General features: G+C 52.4%; 2 protein-coding genes across 4 annotated transcripts in view; both read right to left on the minus strand.

Moving 5' to 3' along the window:
• Nucleotides 1-1,278: 1,278 nt before the first annotated feature.
• Nucleotides 1,279-3,233, minus strand: RASL10B (RAS like family 10 member B; the record flags this gene model as incomplete). Its single annotated transcript, XM_079545108.1, has 3 exons — nt 1,279-1,549; nt 1,864-1,988; nt 3,018-3,233. The coding sequence occupies 3 exons, from the start codon at nt 3,231-3,233 to the stop codon at nt 1,279-1,281; spliced, it is 612 nt and encodes a 203-aa protein (XP_079401234.1).
• Nucleotides 3,234-8,852: 5,619 nt separating this feature from the next.
• Nucleotides 8,853-21,404, minus strand: part of AP2B1 (adaptor related protein complex 2 subunit beta 1) — a gene marked incomplete at both ends in the record, with an annotated part of 59,966 nt that continues 47,414 nt past the window's right edge. For all 3 annotated transcript variants that reach the window (XM_079545212.1, XM_079545211.1, XM_079545210.1), the window contains 4 exons: nt 8,853-8,927; nt 10,179-10,333; nt 14,219-14,305; nt 14,970-15,054. In XM_079545212.1, the coding sequence (XP_079401338.1) occupies nt 8,853-8,927; nt 10,179-10,333; nt 14,219-14,305; nt 14,970-15,054 (402 nt within the window). The remainder of the gene's footprint in view (nt 8,928-10,178; nt 10,334-14,218; nt 14,306-14,969; nt 15,055-21,404) is intronic.

Below are 21,404 nucleotides of genomic sequence, written 5' to 3' on the forward strand. Positions count from 1 at the left end.
GAGATGCACAGAGGGTTTGCTGTGGGGGTGATGGGAGCTGCTGCCTTCCTCGGCCACACTCATCCTCTCCCCCAGCTCTTGGCCACAGGCTCCCTCCTGCCAACTTTCCTGATTTTGGTTTATTTGTATTTTGTTTTGGGAGGCAAGGGGATGGGTTTTGGTTCCCAAGGTGGCTGCTAGGAGTGGGAACCAGTGGTGGGGACATGGGGACCAATGGCAGGGACAGAGCGGGGGCCAATGGCAGAGATGCGGGGCTGCACTGAATGCCAAGGATTGGAGCTCGGTGAGGAGGACTCTTAATAGAAAGTGTTACCAGGATAGCAGTGAAGCTCCTGGGAAGTAAAAGCTGTCAGGAGATAATGGGTTTTGGTTGGTTCCTGCTTTAGTGTCCCCAATCCACAGAGGGACAACCCACAGATCCCTGTGCCATTTATACCCCAGCAACCACTGTGCCAGGCTCCAGGACAGATGCAGATGACCCGACAGGGGGAGCAAGCCAAAAGATTAACTCTAAATAAATAAAGTAAGAAAGAAAGAAAGAAAAGAAAAAAAGAGGCTCACTTTCCCATTAGGAGTGTGCATAGAATGAAGGAAAAGAAGGATGGAAATGCACCTCCAGCTCCCTATTGCTTCAGAGACTGCCTTTGCATGGGAACCATCTCCATGTGGATGGATGGGTGAGTGGATGGGTGGATGGATGGATGGATGGATGGATGGATGGATGGATGGATGGATGGATGGATGGATGGATGCCACCTTCCCCTATGGGAGGCCCTGCTGGGGCCAAATCCAGCCTGGATCTGTATTTGAGATGCTGAGCTGTGCCCAGCATTCACGGCAGCAGCTTTGCCCCTGAAACCAAGGGTATGTCCAGCACAGCCTCTGTTGGGGCTGGGACATATGGGGAGAGGATGAGCTTGGAGGAAAGGAAGCTGGTAGGAGTGGAAAGAGCACTTTTGGGGAAGGAGAATCAAACTGGACTGCCCAGGATGGGCACGGAGCAGCAGGAGCCCATGGAGGCGATGCAGTGAGAAACCCTAATGTGGGGATGTGAGGTTTGTGGGACAGCGTGGCTGCCCGCCAGCAGCTCTGTTGTGCAGAGAAGCAGAGCCCGTTGGGACTCAATGGACAACTGTGGCATCCCCACCCCGGTCCAACCCAACAGCGGTCACTGCTTCCCCAGAAGTCATCACAGGGAAGAGACGACTGAGGTGTCCCCAGTGCAGCGTCACCCCAATGGAAACGGGTGTCCTGTGGGGGCACAGTGGCACGGGGGGCTCACATGATGGTGCATCGGTTCCTGCGCAGGGCCCCCTGGAAGCGAATGGTGGTGTGGACGTGCTTGCAGCGGGCACAGCCCACGCTCTTCAGGAGCTCACTGAAGAGCAGCAGGATGTGCCAGTTGTACTTGGCCGAGCACTCGATGTAGCCGCACTTCCACGTCTTCTTCACCAGGTTGGAGACGTTCCAGCGCGGGATCACCCGGCCCCGTTGCAGGTCCCGCTTGTTGCCCACGATGATGATGGGAGTCTCCGAGGTGCCGATGACCCTGGGTTGGGTGGGAGGGCAGCACCACGCAGCCACGGGCTGCTCCCATCCATCCCATCCGTCCCAAAGTGGCACCAATAAAGCAACGTGCCACCATCACCCTGTCCACCGTCACGGGCTGCCTCTCACCACGTCCCCTTGTCCCTCTTCTTGGCCACCACTCAAGTGCTTTTCCACTCTACCCCACACTACCCCAAGCTGCTTTCCCAGCCCTATCCACCTTTGAGTCTGTCTTGCTGTCGTATCACAGCTCTCCAGCGTCCCATCCCTACAGCCCCACCAGCAGCATGCAACCCGCCGGCAAATGGCCCCTACCTTGTTTCCAGGATCTGCTGGCGGATGGTTTTGATGTACTCGAAGCTGTCAAAGCAACAGATGTCATAGACCAGGATGTAGGCATGGACGCTCCGGAGCCCCCTGCAACACACGTCTGCCCACTCCTGCAAGGTGCAGAGAGGGATCAATCCTGGCGTGTCCCACAGGATGCCGCATCACTTTGGGACCAGACATGTTTGCAGGAGGAAAGAAGTTTGTAGGATCCACCACTGGCATTCTACATGTATGTGGGACTCCTGACCCAGAGCGTTGTGTTGTGCATGTCGCATTTTCCATCCCCAAATCCCCACCCCCCATCTCACCTCTGCCCTGCCATGTCCCTGTGATTCCTTTTCATTAACCCAGGGGAAGGATAATGGGATTTGCCAGCCCGCAGGGTCAATTGAGTACGTGAGCATCATCTGCCAGGTCGATCAATGACCCCCTATTCTGGTCCATCTCCCACTGACCTTCCATTTCCTGCACATTGCGTGTAATTTTTAAACCTCCCCGAGCCCCTCACCTCCTGCCCCACAGCTTTGGAGCAGCAGTGAAAGGACTTGTGACCCATGGTGATGTAATTATACCAATTAAAAATTCAACAGCCCGGCCCCGGCAGAGGTACAGCTTTCAAATCCCTTTTTTCTCATATTAACCTTCAGGGATGGGTCAGTGTTGATGGCTGAGCTCAGGGCACTGCCAGGACAAACCCAGTGGCGAGGGCTGTGCTGGGATGGAACTGGGGTTAATCATGAGCTCAAGGGTTAGAGAGGAAAATGGACCTGATGGGTTGATGGTTGGACTCGATGATCTTAGTGGACTTTTCTAACCTTAATGATTCTATGATTCTGTGAAAATGGCTCTTTCCCAAAGGGGATGTATGGCCAGGCTTAGAGGAACCACAGTTACGCACAGCACAACCCTGACCCCATGGCAGCATTGGGCAATGGGTGCGCGGTGCGTTGGGTGCTGGACATGTTGGCTCCATCAGCCCTTCACTCTAGGACAACAGGTGGGACCCCATCCTTCAGGGTTGGCCATCATTTGGGGCTGAAAAATTACCGAAGAACCGACACTCTATCCCAACCTCAACACGATCCTCAGCTTTCAGGAAGCGAACCCCCATAGCAGGAGGCCCTACTCCGTGCCCCTACCTGCAGGGTGTTGACGGGGAAGGCGGGGATGGGCGGAAAATCCATGATCTGCAGGTCGTGCACGTGGCCGTTCATGACGACGGCGGGCAGGTAGACGCGGCGGGCCGTGGTGGGCACACAGACCTCGCTGAACTCGTTGTAGAGGAACTGCCGGACTATGGCACTCTTGCCCACGCCCTGGGCTCCCAGCACGGCGATCTTGAAGGTTGCCACCATACCGCCGGCCGCCGGCCGCTGCCCCAGTGCTGCTCCCGCGGCGCCGACGCTGCATATTCCCTTGCAGGGGGGCTCAGCCCCATTCAGGATGCATTTCCCCTCCGGGACAGCACATCACTGCGGGGCCAAGGAGAAGGCTATCATGTCCCAAACCCTGTGACAAGGGGGCATTTCTGATGGGGACGGCCACCGGCTGCTCTATGCCCCGAGCTGGGGAATCCGTCTCCCCGATTTGGACAGCTGGAATTGCCTTTTGCTGAAGGGGGGATTGCTCAGTGCCTGCAAGTGACAGCTTTAATGTTTAATTTCAGGCTTTGAGCGCTTCAGCAATTAACTTGATGGAGGCTAATTTCCCAGCCAGCTGACAGGGCGAGCTGCGGGCACACGTGGCGGGGGCCCCAAGGCAACGGTTTGGGCACAGGAATGCAGAAATGGGGTCAGAGGATTCCCAGCACCCACTGGCACTGAGGTCCCAACCAGCTGCAACGGGAATAGCAATGTCAGTGGGACGGGTCCCACTGCATCTCCCATCCCTGGGAGCCGCTCCTGCTGTATCTCAGTGCATGGATGCTTTTCCCAGTTGGTGATGCTCTCTCTGCGTTCCCTGAGAAACATCCCCAAGGCACAGGGCACGGTCCCCGGGCTGTCAGAGGCTCCAGCAGCCCCATTTCACCCTGAGTGATGGTGATATTTGCTCCAGGGAGAGTGTGGCCATGGCTGTCCCCATTGCAGGGACCCAGCAGGGCCTGATGCAGTCCAGGGACAGGGACACCCCACTGGGGCCTGGCTCTGACGGCAGAAAGCAGTGTCATGGCCAGGCCACCCCGTTGTCCCTGTACCCCTTTCTCCACCCACTGGCAGGGGTGTGGAGTCCTGCAGCCCCATAGGGTGCCATGGGGACACGGGGTACCCCAAACTGCTGGGCAATGCCATGCCACCACCCTCAGCATCCCCCAAACCCCGTTCCCATCCCAGGTGGAGCCACACACGGGGATCACTGTCCTGTGGGCCCTAGGGATGAGGTTGCCCCCAAAGCACAAGTAGCTGCCCTGATGGCAGCAGCAGCATTTGGGGACACAAAAGGAAACTGAGGCCTGAACGGGGACATAGCAGGGACGGAACTCAGGAGGGTGAGACCCCCGGTGCGGGGCAGGCTGCGGGGCATCGTGACCTTGTGCCCCCCTCCTCAGTTTGCTGCCCGCGGGGCCTCATCGCACTCCCCGCGGCGATGCTCTGGGGCAGCACAGAATCCCTCCCCCCCCCCAGACCGCGGGGGTCGGGGCCGACCTGAGGAAGGAGCACAGCGCGGGGGGACCGAGGCGGGGGATGCGGGCACCGCGCAAATCCACTGCCTTGGGGGAAAAGGGAGGGAGAGCGGCCGAGCTCTGCCGCTCAACTTCAGCCGGGTACCCCCTCGTTGAACTTCCCCCCCTTCCCACCAGCATCGCTCCCGTCCCCTCCCCATCCCCGCTCCCCTCCGTTACCTCGCAGCGGCGGTGCCCCGGGCCGGCGTTGTCCCGGCGGGCGGAGGAGCCATGCGGCGAACCCGGTGCGGGGCGGGCGGCCCCGCTGCAGTGAGTGCCCGGCACGGCCCCCGCCCGGCGAGGGGCTGCGGGGGAAGCGGGGCTGGAAGGAGGGAGGGAGGGAGGGATGGAGGGATGGAGGGAGGTAGAACCTCCTCTGGGGATGGAGCGCGGGGAGCGATGCGAGGAATGCCCGAGAGATGAGGAGGCGGCAGCGCCCGGAGATATGCGGGGAGGGAGGGAGGCAGCGCAGAGAGACGATGCGGGGAATGCCCGGAGCGCGCTGCGGGGAGCCGGGAAGGACGCGGCTTCTCCCGGGGCTCTGGGAGGTGCTGATGGGAAAAGACCCACCCATGTGCCCCCGGTGCGGCAGCGGCTCAGCCCTCCCCGCTCCCGTGTCCCCATCCCACGCCGTAGGACCCCGGCTCGGCTCACCAGCGGCTCCCGGACGCACCGCATCCCCCCGGGGTCGGACGTCTCCATCGCAGAGCTGTGGCTTTGGGACACCCCGCAACCAGCATTTATCGATGGCGAGGGAGAGGATGGTTGCATCTCCAGGGAGCGGGGTCGGAGCCGCACACCTCAAAGCAGAACCCGAACCTCTCTCCGCTCTCCACGGAGGGCTGGGACATCCCCACGGGTCTGGCTGTCACCCCGCAGGTCGGCAGAGCTCAAACACCGACTTTGCCGTGGCCAAGCCCCCCCCCCCCCCAACCCCACTGATACCTCTGGTTGGGAAAGCATCAGATGGGGTGAGCTGGGTATAAATGGAAGCACTGGCCATCGCAGCCCCCCCTCCTTCCCGGGGAGAAAACGGGATACCGGCCAGAGCCCTACAGCTGGGGGCACAGGGACGGCCTTTGCGCTGAGCCCAGCGCATCCCGCATTGCCCCCAAGCTTTTTGGGATTCGGGGTTTGTTTCCCTGATGCTCACAGCCGGGGAAACACTCAGTGCCTCTGCAGGCGCTGCCCACCTCCCACCCGCCACCCCCGGGCGTCGCTTCCCGGCACCGCAAAGAGCGCTGCTGGGAAGGGGCCGGGATCGCGGCTGCGATGAACTCGCCCGCACAATCCAAGCTTCAGCCTCGGGGATATTTTTAGCAGCTCCCTTCGCGGCGCTCTTCACTCGTGGTTTTATTTGTGAAATGTAATATACGGTGGCCTTTGGGGGGGTTGGGAGGAGGGAAGTAGGGTTGGCCCTGCATCTATCCCCGGCCTGGCTGCAGGGAGGGATGCAGACCCAAAATCAGCCATCAAAGGGCACAGTGGGATTGGGCTCATCTTCTCATAGGGCACCCACCCTATGGCCCTGCAGCAGCTCCAAGTCTGAAGCCACCCATGTCACCGTGATCCCAGTGCCACGCGCTAACAGGAGAGGTGAACAAACCCAGTTTGCAAGGATCAGCACGGGCAAGGGTTGGTGTGTCCCTGTTTATGGGGCATGAGCCTGCCTGCAAACCCAGAGCAAGAGAAGGACCGATTTCTCCTCAGGAAGCCCCCAGCAGAGCCATGGGGAAGGATGAGCCCTTCCCTCTGCTGTAGGATGCAATGGGGATGGGGCAGCTCTGGACATCTCACAGCCACTTCGGGTCCTGTTGGACAAATGGGAACTGCTGACCCAGAGCTGGGCAGAGGAGAAGCACAGGGCAGCACTCCTCCTGCTCCTTGAGGTCGTTCCTGATCCTTCCAACCTGGCCAACCTGGGGCTGGCTGCCAGCACAGACGGTTGGCAACCCACTCTGCTCCAAGATAAAACCCTCTGCAAGATGCCAGCACGGGTTAAGAGCACTCCAATGCATCACTGATGCACGTGGGAAAAGCAGGTCAGGGCGCACACAGCCCCTCGGAGAGGGTGAGATGGGGACATCCATCCTCTTCCCATCCTCCATTGGGCCACTGTCACACACAGTGGAAGATCAGCCCTGGGGATGCTTGGTCCACACTCTGTGCCAGCCCCAGAACAGCCTCAGAGATCTCTGCTGTAGGAAAGAAGTGGCTGGTACAGCAAAGGGGTTCCCGGGGAGCACCCACAGCCCAATCCCACAAAGCCCAGCAGCCCCCACAGCCATAGAGCCACAGCACAGCCACGGCCTTGTGGAAATGAGTTTATTGACACGGACGCCAGGTAAAGCCTGAAGAGCAACACAGCTACATGGTGAGCAAAGCAACCGAGTGGCACAGCAGGAGAGGAGGGCTCAGAAACGCAGGGACACCCATGTGCCCGAGATGCTGGGAAGAAATGTGGCACAGGAAGGGGTGCTGAGCATCCCCTCCCCATATCAAAGCTCCTCCAGCTGCGTAGTGTAAGGCTGAGCTCATTCCTCACCCTCTGCTGTCTTCTCCCTGCCCCAGCACTCAGCGCTGCCGGTGCTTCGTTAATTGCTCTAATAATGATTTGTGCCGTGGCCCTGCAGGGCTTGGAGCAATCACCTCCCAGCACACACAGGCACTGTGTTACTCCAGCTCTGCCCCACTTTTTCCCCAACCAGAACACAGGGACAGAGCCTTCCAGGCCCCGCCAGGTGCTCCTCTTCTCTGCACTGAGGCTCAGGGTGGGGGGAGATAAACGGGGCTTTCTGACCTCTTCCCAGCATCGGCCTCTTGGCTGCAGGTGATGACAGAGCCCTGATGAACCATCTTCACCATAAAACATTTACTGACCTTGAACGTGGCATCTAAATGACAACATGGGGGCTGCTATGTGTCAGAGCTTTGCTTGCTGGGGAAGAGCTGGCATCAAAACATGCTGGGGAGGGCAGAGCTGCCCTGGTTAGAGGCTTTGTTGAATGAAGCAGGGCAAGCAATGGATGGAGCAAGGCATGCACAAGGCTTTGCATTCACTGCTGGGGCTGCAGCACTCACTGGTTGCAACATGGTGAGTGCACAGCTGTGAATGGGAAAGGGAAGGGTTCCCAGCCCAAAGGGTGGGTAGGAGAAGAGGGGCTGGGGGCTGCAGGCAAGGACTGAGAAACCCTCAGTGCCTCGTGCCCTAGGGGCTGCTAACAGAAGAAATGCTTTTGAAGTGTGCTCAGCTCAGCAAGTGCAAGCACTGCCAAGCCCAAATTGGTCTGTTGTGCCACCATGGGAGTGGGGAGAACCACTCAGCCCCACTGCAGAGCCTCAGGATCCTGCCAGGGCCCACGGACATCAGATGCCTGCAGCCCTGCTGGGACGTACAGCACTGGGTGCAGGGGCACAGCTCAAGGGTTGGGTGAAAGGCAGAGAGAGCAAGAGGAGGAGCTGCAGATGGTGAGGACACAGAGAACACAGCCCATGCTTTTGCCCAAGTAGTGAGCTCGTTCTCATTTTGTCCTCCACTGTCCCATTAGCCATCTGTCCACAGCCCCTCCCCACACACGAGGAGTTTCCCTCCTTGATCGGCAGCTCACAGGGCAGGGAGATGATGGATGGAGTTAAACATCACAGGGAGCAGAGCTGAGGCCGCCAGCACAACCCAATAAAAACCCCTCGCTGCATTTAGAGCCCCTCAGCTCCACAGGTGCAGCACATGGCTCTGTTCCTCACAGTCAGCCCACAGCCAGCCCTGCAGGGTGCCCACCACTTCCACGGAATCACTTTCCCTTTAAAGCCAATCACAGATAAGAAAAAAAACAAAAAATGTATAAAAATATAAAATAAAGTGCAGTGTATGTTTTCGACCATTTTGCCTTGTTTTAATAAGCTGTGGGTTGGGTTTTTCTGTGTTGGTTTTTTTTTTTTTCTTTTCCAGTGAGCAGTATTTTACAAAATCAGAACTACACCTAAAGCCATTTAGAAAACACTGACATTGGCACAAAATGGAGAAGCCCACGAGAATGGACAAGAGAGGGGCAAAGGGGATGGAGGGGGGGAGGGGAGTTGAAGCAGTGGTTACAAACTCCATGGACGCTAAAAATATCAAAGGGGTTTGTTCCCTATCATCATTAGCATGTGGATACTAATTGCTACCTTGTTTAATCAGTGCCTCGGACTGAAATCCTACACATGAATACAGCTGCTTCCAGTTTAAGGGTGCTTTTCCCCACACCAGCAGTGGAGGAGGACCCAGGGACCGTTTCTCTGTCCTCCTGCAGGGTGAGGCACAGGCAGAGCTCCATCAGTTCTTCAGGATGGCATCGTAGGCCTGGTAGATGTACTGGGACACCTCAGGAGCACGGCATTTCAGAGAAAGCTGAGGGCAGGAGGAGAGCAGAGGTTAGTGGTGGTGGTGCAGGATGGCACCTCCTGACCTACAGCACAGAGTGGACAAAGTTTCTGCTGCTTTACGCAGCAGGGAGGGTATCAGGAAACGTTTCTTCTCCAAAAGAGTGGAGATGCAGTGGCACAGCTGCCCAGAGATGGGGGGGAGTGGGAGGCAGGGGTCACCATCCCTGGAGGTGTTCCAGAACCATGGAGATGTGGCACTGAGGGATGTGGTCAGTGGGCATGGTAGGGTGCAGGGGGTTGGATGTGGGGGTCTCAGAGGTCTTTTCCAACCTTAATCATTCTATTCAGATCCAGAATAGTTCTGGATTTTGCTTCTTTCACCACCAAAACCAAACTGCTTTCTCAGTGCTTGTCACAAGCAGGAGGAAGCACACGAAAGCAAATGCCCACGTGGGGTTCCCAAATTCCTTACCAAACACAGCACTGTAGGCATGAGCAAAGGGGACACGCTGGTCTGAGCTCTGTAACAGCGATTTGCTGTCACACTGTAAATCACAGCCCTGTGCCTGAGGGCATGTCTGCATGCTCAGTCCTTACAGACTGAAACTTGGACACTGCCCATCTATGAAGCAAGGACTGGGCCAAGATCAGCAGAATGGCGTCAGTCCCCTCGCTGAAGCATTTCCCATCACTTGCTTTCATCCTACAACTCCCCAGCCCAGAACACCTTCCAACAGGAGAGACACATTCTAACAATGGGATGCTGAGAATGGGAGCAGTCAAAGGGAACGGCCGCAGTGGTACACGACACAGGGCAGCCAGCAATTTCATGGTGGTGATGGATTGGTGGTTGGACTAGATATCAGTGGTCTTTTCCAGCCTTAATGATTCTATGATTCCCACCAGCCACAGGCTGATGCCAGCAGGAGCCTGGAGCCTCTAATGCCCAGACAGCCAGCTCTGCTGTGGAGCCAGCCAGGCATCAATTGCTGCTTGTTTGCTCGGGGGAGGTGGGGGGGGGAGGGGGGAGGGTGTCCTGGCAATGTTTTCTTGCTAATGTCTCTTGGCTTTATCTCTGGGTAACCTTGGCAAATAAACACTTATTGCTGAGCGGGCATTATCCCAGCTCACTGGTAACAGAGCAGCACAATTCTGTTGTATCTCACTTTCTGCAGTTCAGTGGGAATTCTGCTCCCCTACACAAATGAACGGGATCTGCATCAACACCAGCTGAGCTGGGAGGATCCCAGCATGTGCCACATCCCTGTGGTCTCACCGTGTAATTGGGATTGCCTGGCTGGATGCGAAGCTCAGCCAGGATCCAGATGCCATTGGTGAGCTTGAGGGACTGGTAGAGCATGTCCTGACCCTCCACGTTTCTCTTGGCAATGGTGTAGACGTTGTTGTTCTGCAGTTTGCTGGAGACAGTGTCTGCAGAGAAAAAAAGAAAGAAAAATGCATGTTAGCTCAGATACATCTGTGGAGACAGCAGAGCCCGGAGCAGCTTCTTCAGCACAGGGCTGTGACAGTTTTAACACACTGCATGGCCTTAGCACTGATGGGAGGTGTGAGATTTCACCTGCAGAACTGTATGGAGGCAACTGTGATGAAAATTACTTCCATGGGACCTTCTGGAGAAGCAAGAGCAGAAGAAAACATGCAGAACAGGAAGACCCAATGCAGCAGCTTCTGGCTGCCAAGGGGCTTCTTGGTGTAGGGCAGGGCGATCCTCAGCCCTTGGATGGCAGCAAGAGAAGCACACTGCGTGCTGGGGTGGAAGGCTCAGAGTGGTGTCCATACCCCAGGCTGCACCCATGTGCCCACTGGCTGCAGAGTGGTTGCATGCAGGTCAGGGAGGCTTCCAGCATCCAGCTACTCAGACACATTCAGATTTAGGTTCTCTCTCTTCCCCAGTTACTATGGAAACTGGTAGATATAAGTACCTAATGAGATCCTTTGCTTAAAAACCCTTATTCCTTCCTTTGCCTTCTCCCATCCTCTGCTCCTGCTCTCTACAACAAACTCACCCTGAGCAGGCACAGGGGCACTGTGGAGCTACCCTCACTGACCTCAGATACGCCCCCAAAAGTGCCTGAAATCCTACCAGAAGTCATCCCATTTCGTCCAGCCACCCAGAGAAATAACGTGCTCACCCAGCACCTCCTACCCCCTCCTCCAGCCCTGATTTGGGGGGAGCTGGGAGCCACTCTATTCGCCCCCAGGTTGCGGGTCCCCATCCCTCCTGTGCTAGGCCAGCATGAGAATTTGGGATTTCGGAGATCAGGCAAGTTGCTAAGCAACAGTGCCAGGCTGTGCTGGCTGCAGGCAGGGCCGCTAATGCCATCTGACAGCACAGCCCTTACAGGCAGGGAGCTGCTGGGAGCAGAGCCGCTGAGCTCCCACCACGAGCACAGCACCCAGCAGAGCCCCGGCCAGTGCCTGGCATGGGCAGGAACCACACACACACCTCCCTGCTCCTGCAGCACCCAGCGACTGCCAACCAGCACCCCGTGATGCAGGATGGCATCCAGAGGAGAGCACGTAGTTCAGTATCACCATTCATTTGCACTGCATGCCACAAGCACGGGCTCCTTAATAGATGACAACCGGGCTGTTAGGTTTGTGCATACAGAAATAAACATCAGACAAACCTGCATGTGATTGTGTCCCTGTTTGTTCCAACAAGAAAATGCAATTTCTCTCAGTTCCAGCATTAGTACATTACTTGGGGAAAGCTGAGATGACCGCTGCATACCAATAAAGCCACGTTCAGCTCCAAATACTGAAGATTTCATTTCACACCAAAGTTACCAGAACTGCTGAACAGCACAGCAACTAATTATCCCTGTTCAATGGCATTCATTCTCCACATGCAAGTCAGCCTCTGCTCCTTCACTCGGCGCTTGAGTAAGCAAATTTTAAAAAAAGAAAACCATCCAGCTAATCTGACGGGCACAGCCCAGCTTCATGTAGCAGTCCTTTACCATTCCATCCAGCTCAGCATGTCAAAAAGCAGCGTAAAGGCAGCAAATGGAGCTTTGGTGCAGGGGAAGCCTCAGTGGGTCCAGCTGTACCCAGAGCACCCAGATTGCTGGGTCTATTTCCAGCATGGCTGACACAAACACCACTGAATCTGGCACAATGCATGCAGGATGTGGTAGTGATCAGTAGTGAGAATGGGGTGGAAGGTTTTGCAGCCCTCCTGGCCCTCCCCATACACTCTGGTGGCAGACTCCATGGGCACCGTGGAGCTTTTAGTGCTGGGTACCTGCCATTTCATTTAAAACAAAACAATTAGGTTAGTACTGAGTTCTAAGAGCTGAGAACACAGCACTGTATCCATGACCTTCTGTTTTCATTGCAAGCTGCATCCCAGAATATACTTTTCTTCACAGCACTATCATAACCTCCTCCTAAATAGGCAGACGTGTGAAGCACAGCTCTGATCAATTCAAGATGTGCAGCGCATCACAAGTACAGCCCAGCTCTGAGACACAGCTCCAAAGACACTCACTCCTCTGTGGCCATACGGCTCCAAAGACAGCCCCACGGCTGCGCTGGCTCTCACTGCTAGGAGCCACTACGGTTGGAAAAGATCTCTTGGATTCCCAAGTCCAACTCCAACCCACTGCCACTGTGCCCACTGATCACGTCTCCACGGATTAGAAACACCACAGGGATGGGGACCCCCCCACCACCTCCCTGTGCAGCTGTGCCACTGCATCACCACTCCTTCAGAGAAGAAAGTTTTCCCAATACCCAGCCTGATGCTGGGGATAGGAGCAGCACGCTGCTCTCATCCAGGTGCCTGGCACCTCACCTTCAGTTCAGCTGGTGGCACTGAGGGCTGCCACCTGCAGCAGTCAAGGTTTTCCAGCTGCTCTGTGCCATGGCACAGGGTGAGCTGCCAAAGATGCAGCCTTTCCTGCTATCCCTGCTGCAAACCATCAAAGCTCCAGCCAGCCCTGCTTGGCTTGCACTGCAGACATAGGAGTCTTTTACCCACAACGGCCTCAGAGCAGACAAACACAGGAGCATCTCCACTCTTAAGCCAGTCTCTGTTTGAAGGAACAAAAGAAGAAATCTGGGAAAAGCCTGCATTTTGCACATGAGGGGCTGTAAGGTGCCTGCTGTGCAGTGACAGCTGGCCCTGGATGGCACAGCGTGCCTCCAAACCCTGGTGGCAACTCAGGTGACTGCCTGTGTTCTGCTTCAGCACCTCTCATGAGGAAGTTCCTAGAACATGAGCCACTCTCCTCCAAGAGGACCAGGCCTGCAAGGACTGCAACACCTCAGTGGCAATGACAGAAGTTACCATCTCAGATTTGAGATGCAGGGAGCAGGGCACAGCCACAGCAGAAGCAACACTGCAGTGCAGGAGAGGCCGTGCCAAGCACAGTGGAGCAGAGGGAGGGCTGGAGGAGGAGCAGAGGTTGTTCTCAGCTGAAACCCCCACAGTGAAATCAAGTCAGAAGGTTCAACAGCTGCTATTTTTTTCCCCTTTTGCATGCTCAATCTTTTACATTCTGAAATAGTAATAATTATGAGCACAAAGAGATCCATGGTTTCTTTCTGCAATTGAAGCAAGAGGGTGCTCATTGTGTAATGGCAGATGAGAGAATAAAACAGTTATGGGGTTTAGCATCAATAGGGACACTTTCTCCTGTGAAGCACAGCAGCTCTGGGTAAAACCACTTGGCTCCTGTCCAGAACCTCTTGACTGGGTGCAAAGCTGCAAGCTAGCCACATTCCACCTGCTACACTCCATCCTTCAGCAGTAGTAAGGTCAGATCTATGAGGTCTGCCTACAGCAGACTAGCTCCAGCAGACCAGCTCTTCTCTCACATGGCCTACCCTCCACAGATGTCCAACCATTTCTATAGCAGTGTGTAAGATCACTCTTTCACAACAGAAAGTAGAAAGATGCTGAAAGGTGAAGAGACCAACCCAGGATTAAAGGCAGGGCTGTATGGCATTGCCTGGTACACACAGCAGCAGGATGAGATTAAGCACAGCTCCCAAAAAGGTGCTCAGCTCCATTTACAGGAGCAGCTTTACAGAGAAGCAAAGCTGTAAAAGAGAAAACAAGAATGCAAGATGCAGAATGAAAGGAAGAAGCAGAGATGGGAAATTGAAGACCGTAGATTTCAAATGTATTTTTATGGATCCAGCTAAACTTTTTGACCAGGCTCCAGGGTTTACAGGCTGTTGCGTTCTTAAGTGCAACTCACACACACTGCTCTCTGTAAAGTGATGTCCACTGAACACCAAAGGTGCTGCTCAATGTTCTCAGCATGGCACAGTTAACCTACTCACCAGCATTCAGGTGGCAGTCTTTAATCTGGAACTGCAGCTCATTTTCATTTGGAATGTCTTTCCAAGTTGCGAGGAAGACCTGGCGCTCTGCAAACAAGACACACCATCAGCACATGCAGAATTATAGCATTAACTAGAACAGAACGATGCAAGGTAGAGACACAGGAGACCTCTGGATCACATTTGGACCTGGTGTGGTCAGATCCAGGGTTTGTTTCTATGATAACCCCAGTCTCACTGCAAAAGCAGCAAGGTGTTGGTGGTTTTTGGATGTCCCCAAACCAAAGACAGCCTCACAAACCAAGAGCAGGTGGGATTTGACAAGGAGACCCACAGATTTAAGAATTATGTTACAGTGCAAGTTAAGATGCTCTTTACATGCCAACCCAAACAATGTAATCAAGGGAAGAGGAAAGTAAGAGTTAAAATTGAGGCAAATTCCCACACTCATTTGAGTGAACCAAACCCCAAAGAATCAAAACAACAAAAAAACCACCAGAAATCAGTTTCAAAGCAAACAGATCCACTCCTTGTCTGACAGAGACTCAGAGCAGATGTGAGATGCAGCTACTGAGCTGCAGGGCTATGGGGACAAGCCACCCAACCACTGCAGATCAATCAGTCTGCTGGGATACGCTGGCACAAAGATCACGGGCAGGCACACGTGGATCTCAGCCATGGCACAGCTGTGCCCAGCTGGATGCTGTAGGGCTCAGGAAGGTCGAGCACGGCCCTAAAAGCACTCACTCACCCATTTTGCCATCCTCCACAAAAAGCACGTTGAGAGGAATTAGGCAGCTGAAGTAAAAGACATCAATGTTGTTTTTCACAGCTACCTGTTGTAGAAGAAATGGTGGTTAAAGCATCAGTATTTGTCTGGAAGTCCAGAGGGGTCCCATGGCTCTGCAAGGTCCATCGCCTGCTCACGCTCTCACTGCTCTCCTAGCAAAGGTCAGCTCTGAGCATGAGACTGCCTGGAGAGATGCTGCTGTACTGCTGGGGAATTTCAGACAAAGATCACTCCCACCCCTCCATGCCCTCTCCATTTTCACTAAAAGCTGCTCAATCTTCTGCAGGCATTTCACCACAATGCTTCAGAGCCAACTGCACTGACAGGTCCCAGACAGCAACTCTGCTCTTCTCTACTCTTGCTCAGCCACCCCCTCCCCTCACTTCTTCCATCCTCAGTATAAGTTTGTCTACAGTGGCCACAAACAGCTACTATCGTGTCTGTCATGTTACACGTGAGCTTCTCCATTACTCCTCTTTTTCCATCTCACCTTTGCAATTCCCCATCTCCAAAGCCCTGTGTATCCCCTAAACTTTAATCCCAACTCTCAGCCATGTCAGTGCTTGCAGGCTCTTGGCTTAATCATGTTAAGCCTGAAGCTGCTCTGCTCTGTATGTTCCTCATAGCATCTCCCACCAAGCACACAATGTGCTGCATTCATTCCTGGAAGAAAACTCTGACATGGAGCAATCAGGGCAGGTGAAGAAAAAAAAAAAAAAGGATAATTTGACAAAAGACTTGACTCTCATGTCATTAAACACCACCAGTCAGGGAGATGCACCACATTGCCTCTTATCACACAAGGTTGCCACATCATTGATGAATCTCTGCCAACTGAGAGCAACGCCACTTCCAGTTCTCTCCAGGCAGGCTAAGAGCTGACAGTATAGCAGGAGTAAATGGGAGGTCTGAGAAAGTGCCCTGTCATAATATACCATGGAAAATGTAGCTCTGGGCCCGATTTCTATGCCTCTCATGCAATCCTCACAACATCCTGCACTACAATAGCTTGTCACAGGAGTACAGCTCAGCAGACAGAGACCTGGAATTGAGGTTGTGTGGTGAGCACTGACTTGCAGGAGCTTCCTTTGAAAAAGAAGTTTCTGCAGCTTTTCAGCCAGCTGAAACACAAGCTCAACCACACTGACTGCCGAGCCAAAGAAATTAATTTGCTGCTATGCAGACTTATGCCAAGATAAACTCCAGTCACATTAAATAATTACAGACATCAGTGTTCTGCTGGGAAGATCTATTGTCTGTAGTAGTAGGTCGAGAAAGGCACCCTTAAATTTCTGCAAGAATAGCTGTAGGTACATGAGGAGGGGAATAAAACAGAATTCCAACGCAAGTCACTGCGTTCTGATCTGATCAGACATAGGTGGTCTGAAATGAGCATTCCCAATGGAATCATCCAGCAGCTGGGGTGCCAGCAGTGCAAAGAGAAGCAAGAAGATGAATGTGATTCCATGGGGGTTTGTACTTTCAGCCATCATTAAAGGTAGTAGCTTATATTTAATTCCCACAGCACACACTGGCTTATATGGGATTAGTTTGAAGCCCAATAAAATTATGGTGCAATCTCAAATAAAAATATATTGAAGGACGTCATACTTGGGATTGTGAGCATCTGATGCTGGTGATGGAGGCACTGAGAGCAGGAGGGAGTGAGGAGGATCGGTGGACAGACCTCAGGGATTCACCTCTGCAAAATGGAATTAGGTGAGCAGCCAAAAATGCACCTCACTGTGGGAAGGAGTCTGGGGAAGGACCACGTGGCCATTGGAGACACTGCGCTTGGGCAGAGCAGCCCCAGAGATAAGCCAGAAGAGGGAAAACTTAGGCTAATGTCTGGGAAAAACCTGATAGTGAGAATGATGAAGCAGCACTCCTTCCTCCTGAGGAAGACAAAAGCTTCAGCACTCAGGTATTTAAAATTAGCCTCGACACAGCTCTATGAGGCAGTGCTGGGAAACAACAAAGCATAGCAGGGTCCGCACTGCGTGACCCAAGATCTTCCCAACTCTGATTTCATGATTAATTGCCTTGTCTTAAAACAACAGAGACTACTTTGCCTTCGCAGCTAATTGTTGTTGCCATACAACAGCAGTTTCTTACAAGGGCTGGAAAGCAGCGCCTTCTCTCCAGTCACAGTTCTGGAGGCACGCACCAAATTAATATGCTAACCCTGTCCCTGCAGCTCCAAAAACGCTATAAAAAGGTATCTGCTGACCTGCTTCTCAACTCTGCAGAAACACATTGAGTAAGCTGCTTTGCTATACTCTGGAGAGCTGCACAATTAAGACACTGTGAAGTGTAATTTTTCCCAGCAAAGCACAGAAACCTCACTTCAGCCTTCCCCCAAACTGCTCCGTTGGGCTCAGCAATGACATCACACGTCACACTGCAAGCATCTGCAATGATGCAGAAATCAGCTGTTACGTGTCATTTTTGCAAGTAGGATAGAAAACAATACAGTGTCCCCAGACATAGCACTGGGACAGATGGGGGAGCATTTCCAGCCTAGCTGCCATCACACAACACAGTACACTTTGCTCCTTTGGTGGGAGCCCGAGACAATCACTGACATTTGAAGTGATACCAGCAGCTGAGATGTCTCTGCAGGTTTTTCATGCTTGAAAGCAACCTCCACTTGCCTTCAATACATTCTCCAGTCCAGACTAACTCTGCCTGGGGCTCCGCAGCTTTAACCTGTCGGTCTGCGTATGAGCTACTAAATCTTTAACAAGACCTCTAGCCTCAGACATTTGAGAGTTTAAACAGAAGCATTTTAAATCAAAACAGCTTTCCATCTGCCATCTTTTTTGAAAGGAGAAAAAAAAATAATAAATGACCAGCTTGTGAATTGAGTCAAGCAGATCGCAAAGCTTCAGAGAGATAAAAGTCAAGAAGGTGACAGATTTTCATGTGATGCTCCATTGCTGAAAGTGTCTGACCCACTGAAGATGGGTAGCGGGCTCCCAGTTCCTTATGTCTTGTTTGAGACCATCTAATTGGAGAAGTATCCTCCAGAACGCACTGCTCACCTTGCAGCATGAGCACACTGCTGACGTCCTTCCCTGCAGCACAACCCTCTGATGGCCAACATACGGCAGCGAGGGGAAGAGCCACCTCCTAAGAACAATGCTACATCACTGCTTCAGTAGCGTAGGTTGCTGATGCTTTAAATTCCAGACTTGAGCGTAAGAACCAACTTTCCACGTCAAGTCTGAAAGTAACACAGATGCTTTCCATCAGCAGCAAGTACACAACATACCCACTTGGAATCCCATTAGCAGCTTCACTAAATTAAGGACTGCCTTCCAATTTGGTTTTGCTTTAGAGCCTGGTAACAGCCAAACTGCTAAGGCGAGAACTCTCCTCTGCAGAGTCTTCTACCTCTGCCAGCACAAGGTCATGGCGTGTTCTCTGACAGCCTGCTGCTCTTGCTGTCAGATGCCTTCAGGGAATGCGAGCTGTTTCCCTTCATTGTGTTTGACAGGTCAGCTGCTCGGGATCTAGAGGAGCTTGGCAGCAGGCTGGATGCTCTACCTACAGCTAGGCTAGAAGCTGGCTGCAGACATCGAGCTGCAATGGGAGTGTTACTGCAGAACCCTTTTGGAGGCTCTCCTCCATGCTGGAATACAACTCTTACTAGTTAAGGCCATTCAGAAAAAGAGTAAATAAATCCAGGCAACAAGCCCAAAAAACCATCTTCCACTTCCAACTACACAAGGCCATACATGGTGGTTGAGACAGTGGGCTTGACACAAATCTCCCAGGCAGATATGTAATTTATAAGCAGGCTCCAAATCAATAACATCCACTGCCTGGACTCACACCAATTCTCAGAGGAGAGGTGAAACTGTGAAATCTGTTTCCAAGTGTTGCATTTGTGACCCAGGGTGCATTATCACTTCTCATGAATGAGCTTGAACAGCTCTACAACGCAAGCGAGGAGCAGTGATGAGTTAGAGCAGAACTGTACATGGAAGGGCTTAAGTGTGATCTGGTGCATTAACCTGCCTGATCTCTTCTCAACAAGGAAGCTGCACCTTCATCTGCCTGTACAGAAATAATGCTTTGCCAAAATCATTGGAGCTAAAAAATATTCTGAACCTCACACCGCTCAGGAGAGGTCTGCATTTCCAAGTATCACTTTCCAGGAAGAAATGGAGCTGGCAGATCCCTCCCTTCCCATGCTCGTCAGTCCAGTCCAAATCACTTTATGGGCACTTCAGAAAACAGAAGCCATACTTTTCAGTTGTGTGCTCAGCAGCTGCAACAAACAGCCCGGACAGCTGACAGCAGGTGATGGAGGGGAAAGCAGTGCACTGACAGGCAATTCTGAATGCTTACCCAAAGAGAAAGGCAGTGCTCCAGGCTCAGACTCTCAATTCATGCAGCTTGTTTTTGATTGCTCTGACTCCTGCAAACAGTTACCACCTCATAGAAGAAACAATCAGGTTTGTAACATGACAGGCCAAGCTTGTTCCTGAAACTCAGCAGGCTGGCTCCATTTCACCCATTTCCAGGCTTAGGGGAGTAATTTTTGTGTACGCAAATGATCAGATCGAACATTCTGATGATTTCACCGCATTTCACAGCCCCTCAATGGCCACCATTTATTAGGAACTGCAATAACACAGGAAGGCTCTTATTTCCCTGTTTCAAATTTTACTTCAAGAAGTACCTGAAAAGAATAAAAGACTTCTCACTACGAAAAAAATCCCACTTCAGAACCCACTGTCCTCTTTGAGAGCTCAGGTTTACACAGCAAGTCTGTATGACCACTGGCAGCCCAGCTGGCAAAGGAGCCAGGCAACCAACCATGGTGAGGCTCAATCAACTCTTGCACACCTTTTGTGTTACTGCTGTGTTCAGCCCAACCTGGGCTTTATCCATGGAATAATTCACTGCTTGACTGAGTGTTGAATCTAAGGCTTCAACTCCACAGGTCAAGAAAATTGTCACTGCTCAGTCAGGACAGGAGGAGCGCAGTGCTATTCATTATCACAGTGTTGGAAGACAACCAGCAAACAGACTGTTCAGTTGGGAATCGTCATATTTTACCTAAGTAAGCCTCTGAAAATATTAGCCTTCTTGTAAAAAAAGGCATTTTGTTAACTTGTCAAATATTTCAGCTTCTTTCCTTGATTACAAGTGCTAAGATTAAACCAGCTGCATCGGCTGAAGGATTAGAAATGGTAATAAAAATAACCTTAACAAGACTCGGATTCATTCCTTCTGAAATAGTTGCCTAAGGAATGCACAGCTAGCCTTTGAAGTTCCTAATTAACATAACAAAAAGCTGAAAGCTATCAGTTTGGTTAGCTCAGGAGTTACTTGTTTTGGTAGTAAAACAAAAAGATCCCCACCACAACAGGAGCTGCAGGTAAGGTCCTCAGGTTCAAACCAGCTCCGAATTCTACAGCTCAGGAAAAAAAATAACAAACAAACCTGCATTAAGCAAATTCAGCTTGATGAGCGTTTTTGGTTCTTCAATGAATGCAGGACTGGAGAATACAAACGTCCCTATGTTGTGCTATAAATTGTTCCCTAAGTAGGTCACCAAAATGATTTCGGACCGTTTCAAGACAGATAATTTCTACATGAACTCACAAAACAAAACCAGAGCCTTGGCTGTCAGGGCAATAACAGATCTCCATCAAACCCACTACTGTCAGGAAAGTAAGGGGAGTGCTCTTTTTAACTTGGCATCTGCTATCATGATTCAACTCCTTGCAGAGAAATATACTATTACTCCATATGGCAGCTTCCCCAATTGTAAAAGGGCAGCCAACTTCTATGGCAATGAGAGAGCTAGCAAATTAGTATCTAAGTCTGGCACTGATGAAGCTCTGCTGTCCCAATATAAGGCAGTCGGAGGTTTCCTTGCATGTTTTCTCTTTGCTTTGTTCTAGCAGAAGAGAATATAAGAGACAGCATTCTGATTCCTTTAGAGGTTTAATAACCTGAATACTTCACTTCCTTGCTGATGAAAGTAGCAGCAACTTGAGAATGCCTCACTGAGAGCATCTCCAGTGCTATGGAGGCAGATCAGGACCATCGTCACCTCCTTAGAGCTCCAAGCTGCCTTCAGAGCAGGCAGTGACTTCACACCATCCAACCCAAATGCGGAGGAACAACCTGTGACCTAGATGCAGAGGGAACCCAGCTCTTCCACAGGGCAGAAGAGCCCTCTGTGTAAGGCAAGCACATGCAAGTCACTTACTGTCCACATGCTCCCCCAATCGCATGACTGAGCTCAGAGCCCAAGTGTAGGACTGCTCGTTTGAGTGCCAGAGAAGCTATTTCAAGCTGCTTGCCCAAAGACTCATCAATAAATCATAAGCCCCAGAAAGGAATTCAAGGGAAAGGAAAAAACAGTTGCTCAGG

The sequence above is a fragment of the Tetrao urogallus genome (genome assembly GCF_951394365.1).
Source record: "Tetrao urogallus genome assembly, chromosome: 20".
In the NCBI taxonomy this organism is placed as follows: Eukaryota; Metazoa; Chordata; class Aves; order Galliformes; family Phasianidae; genus Tetrao; species Tetrao urogallus.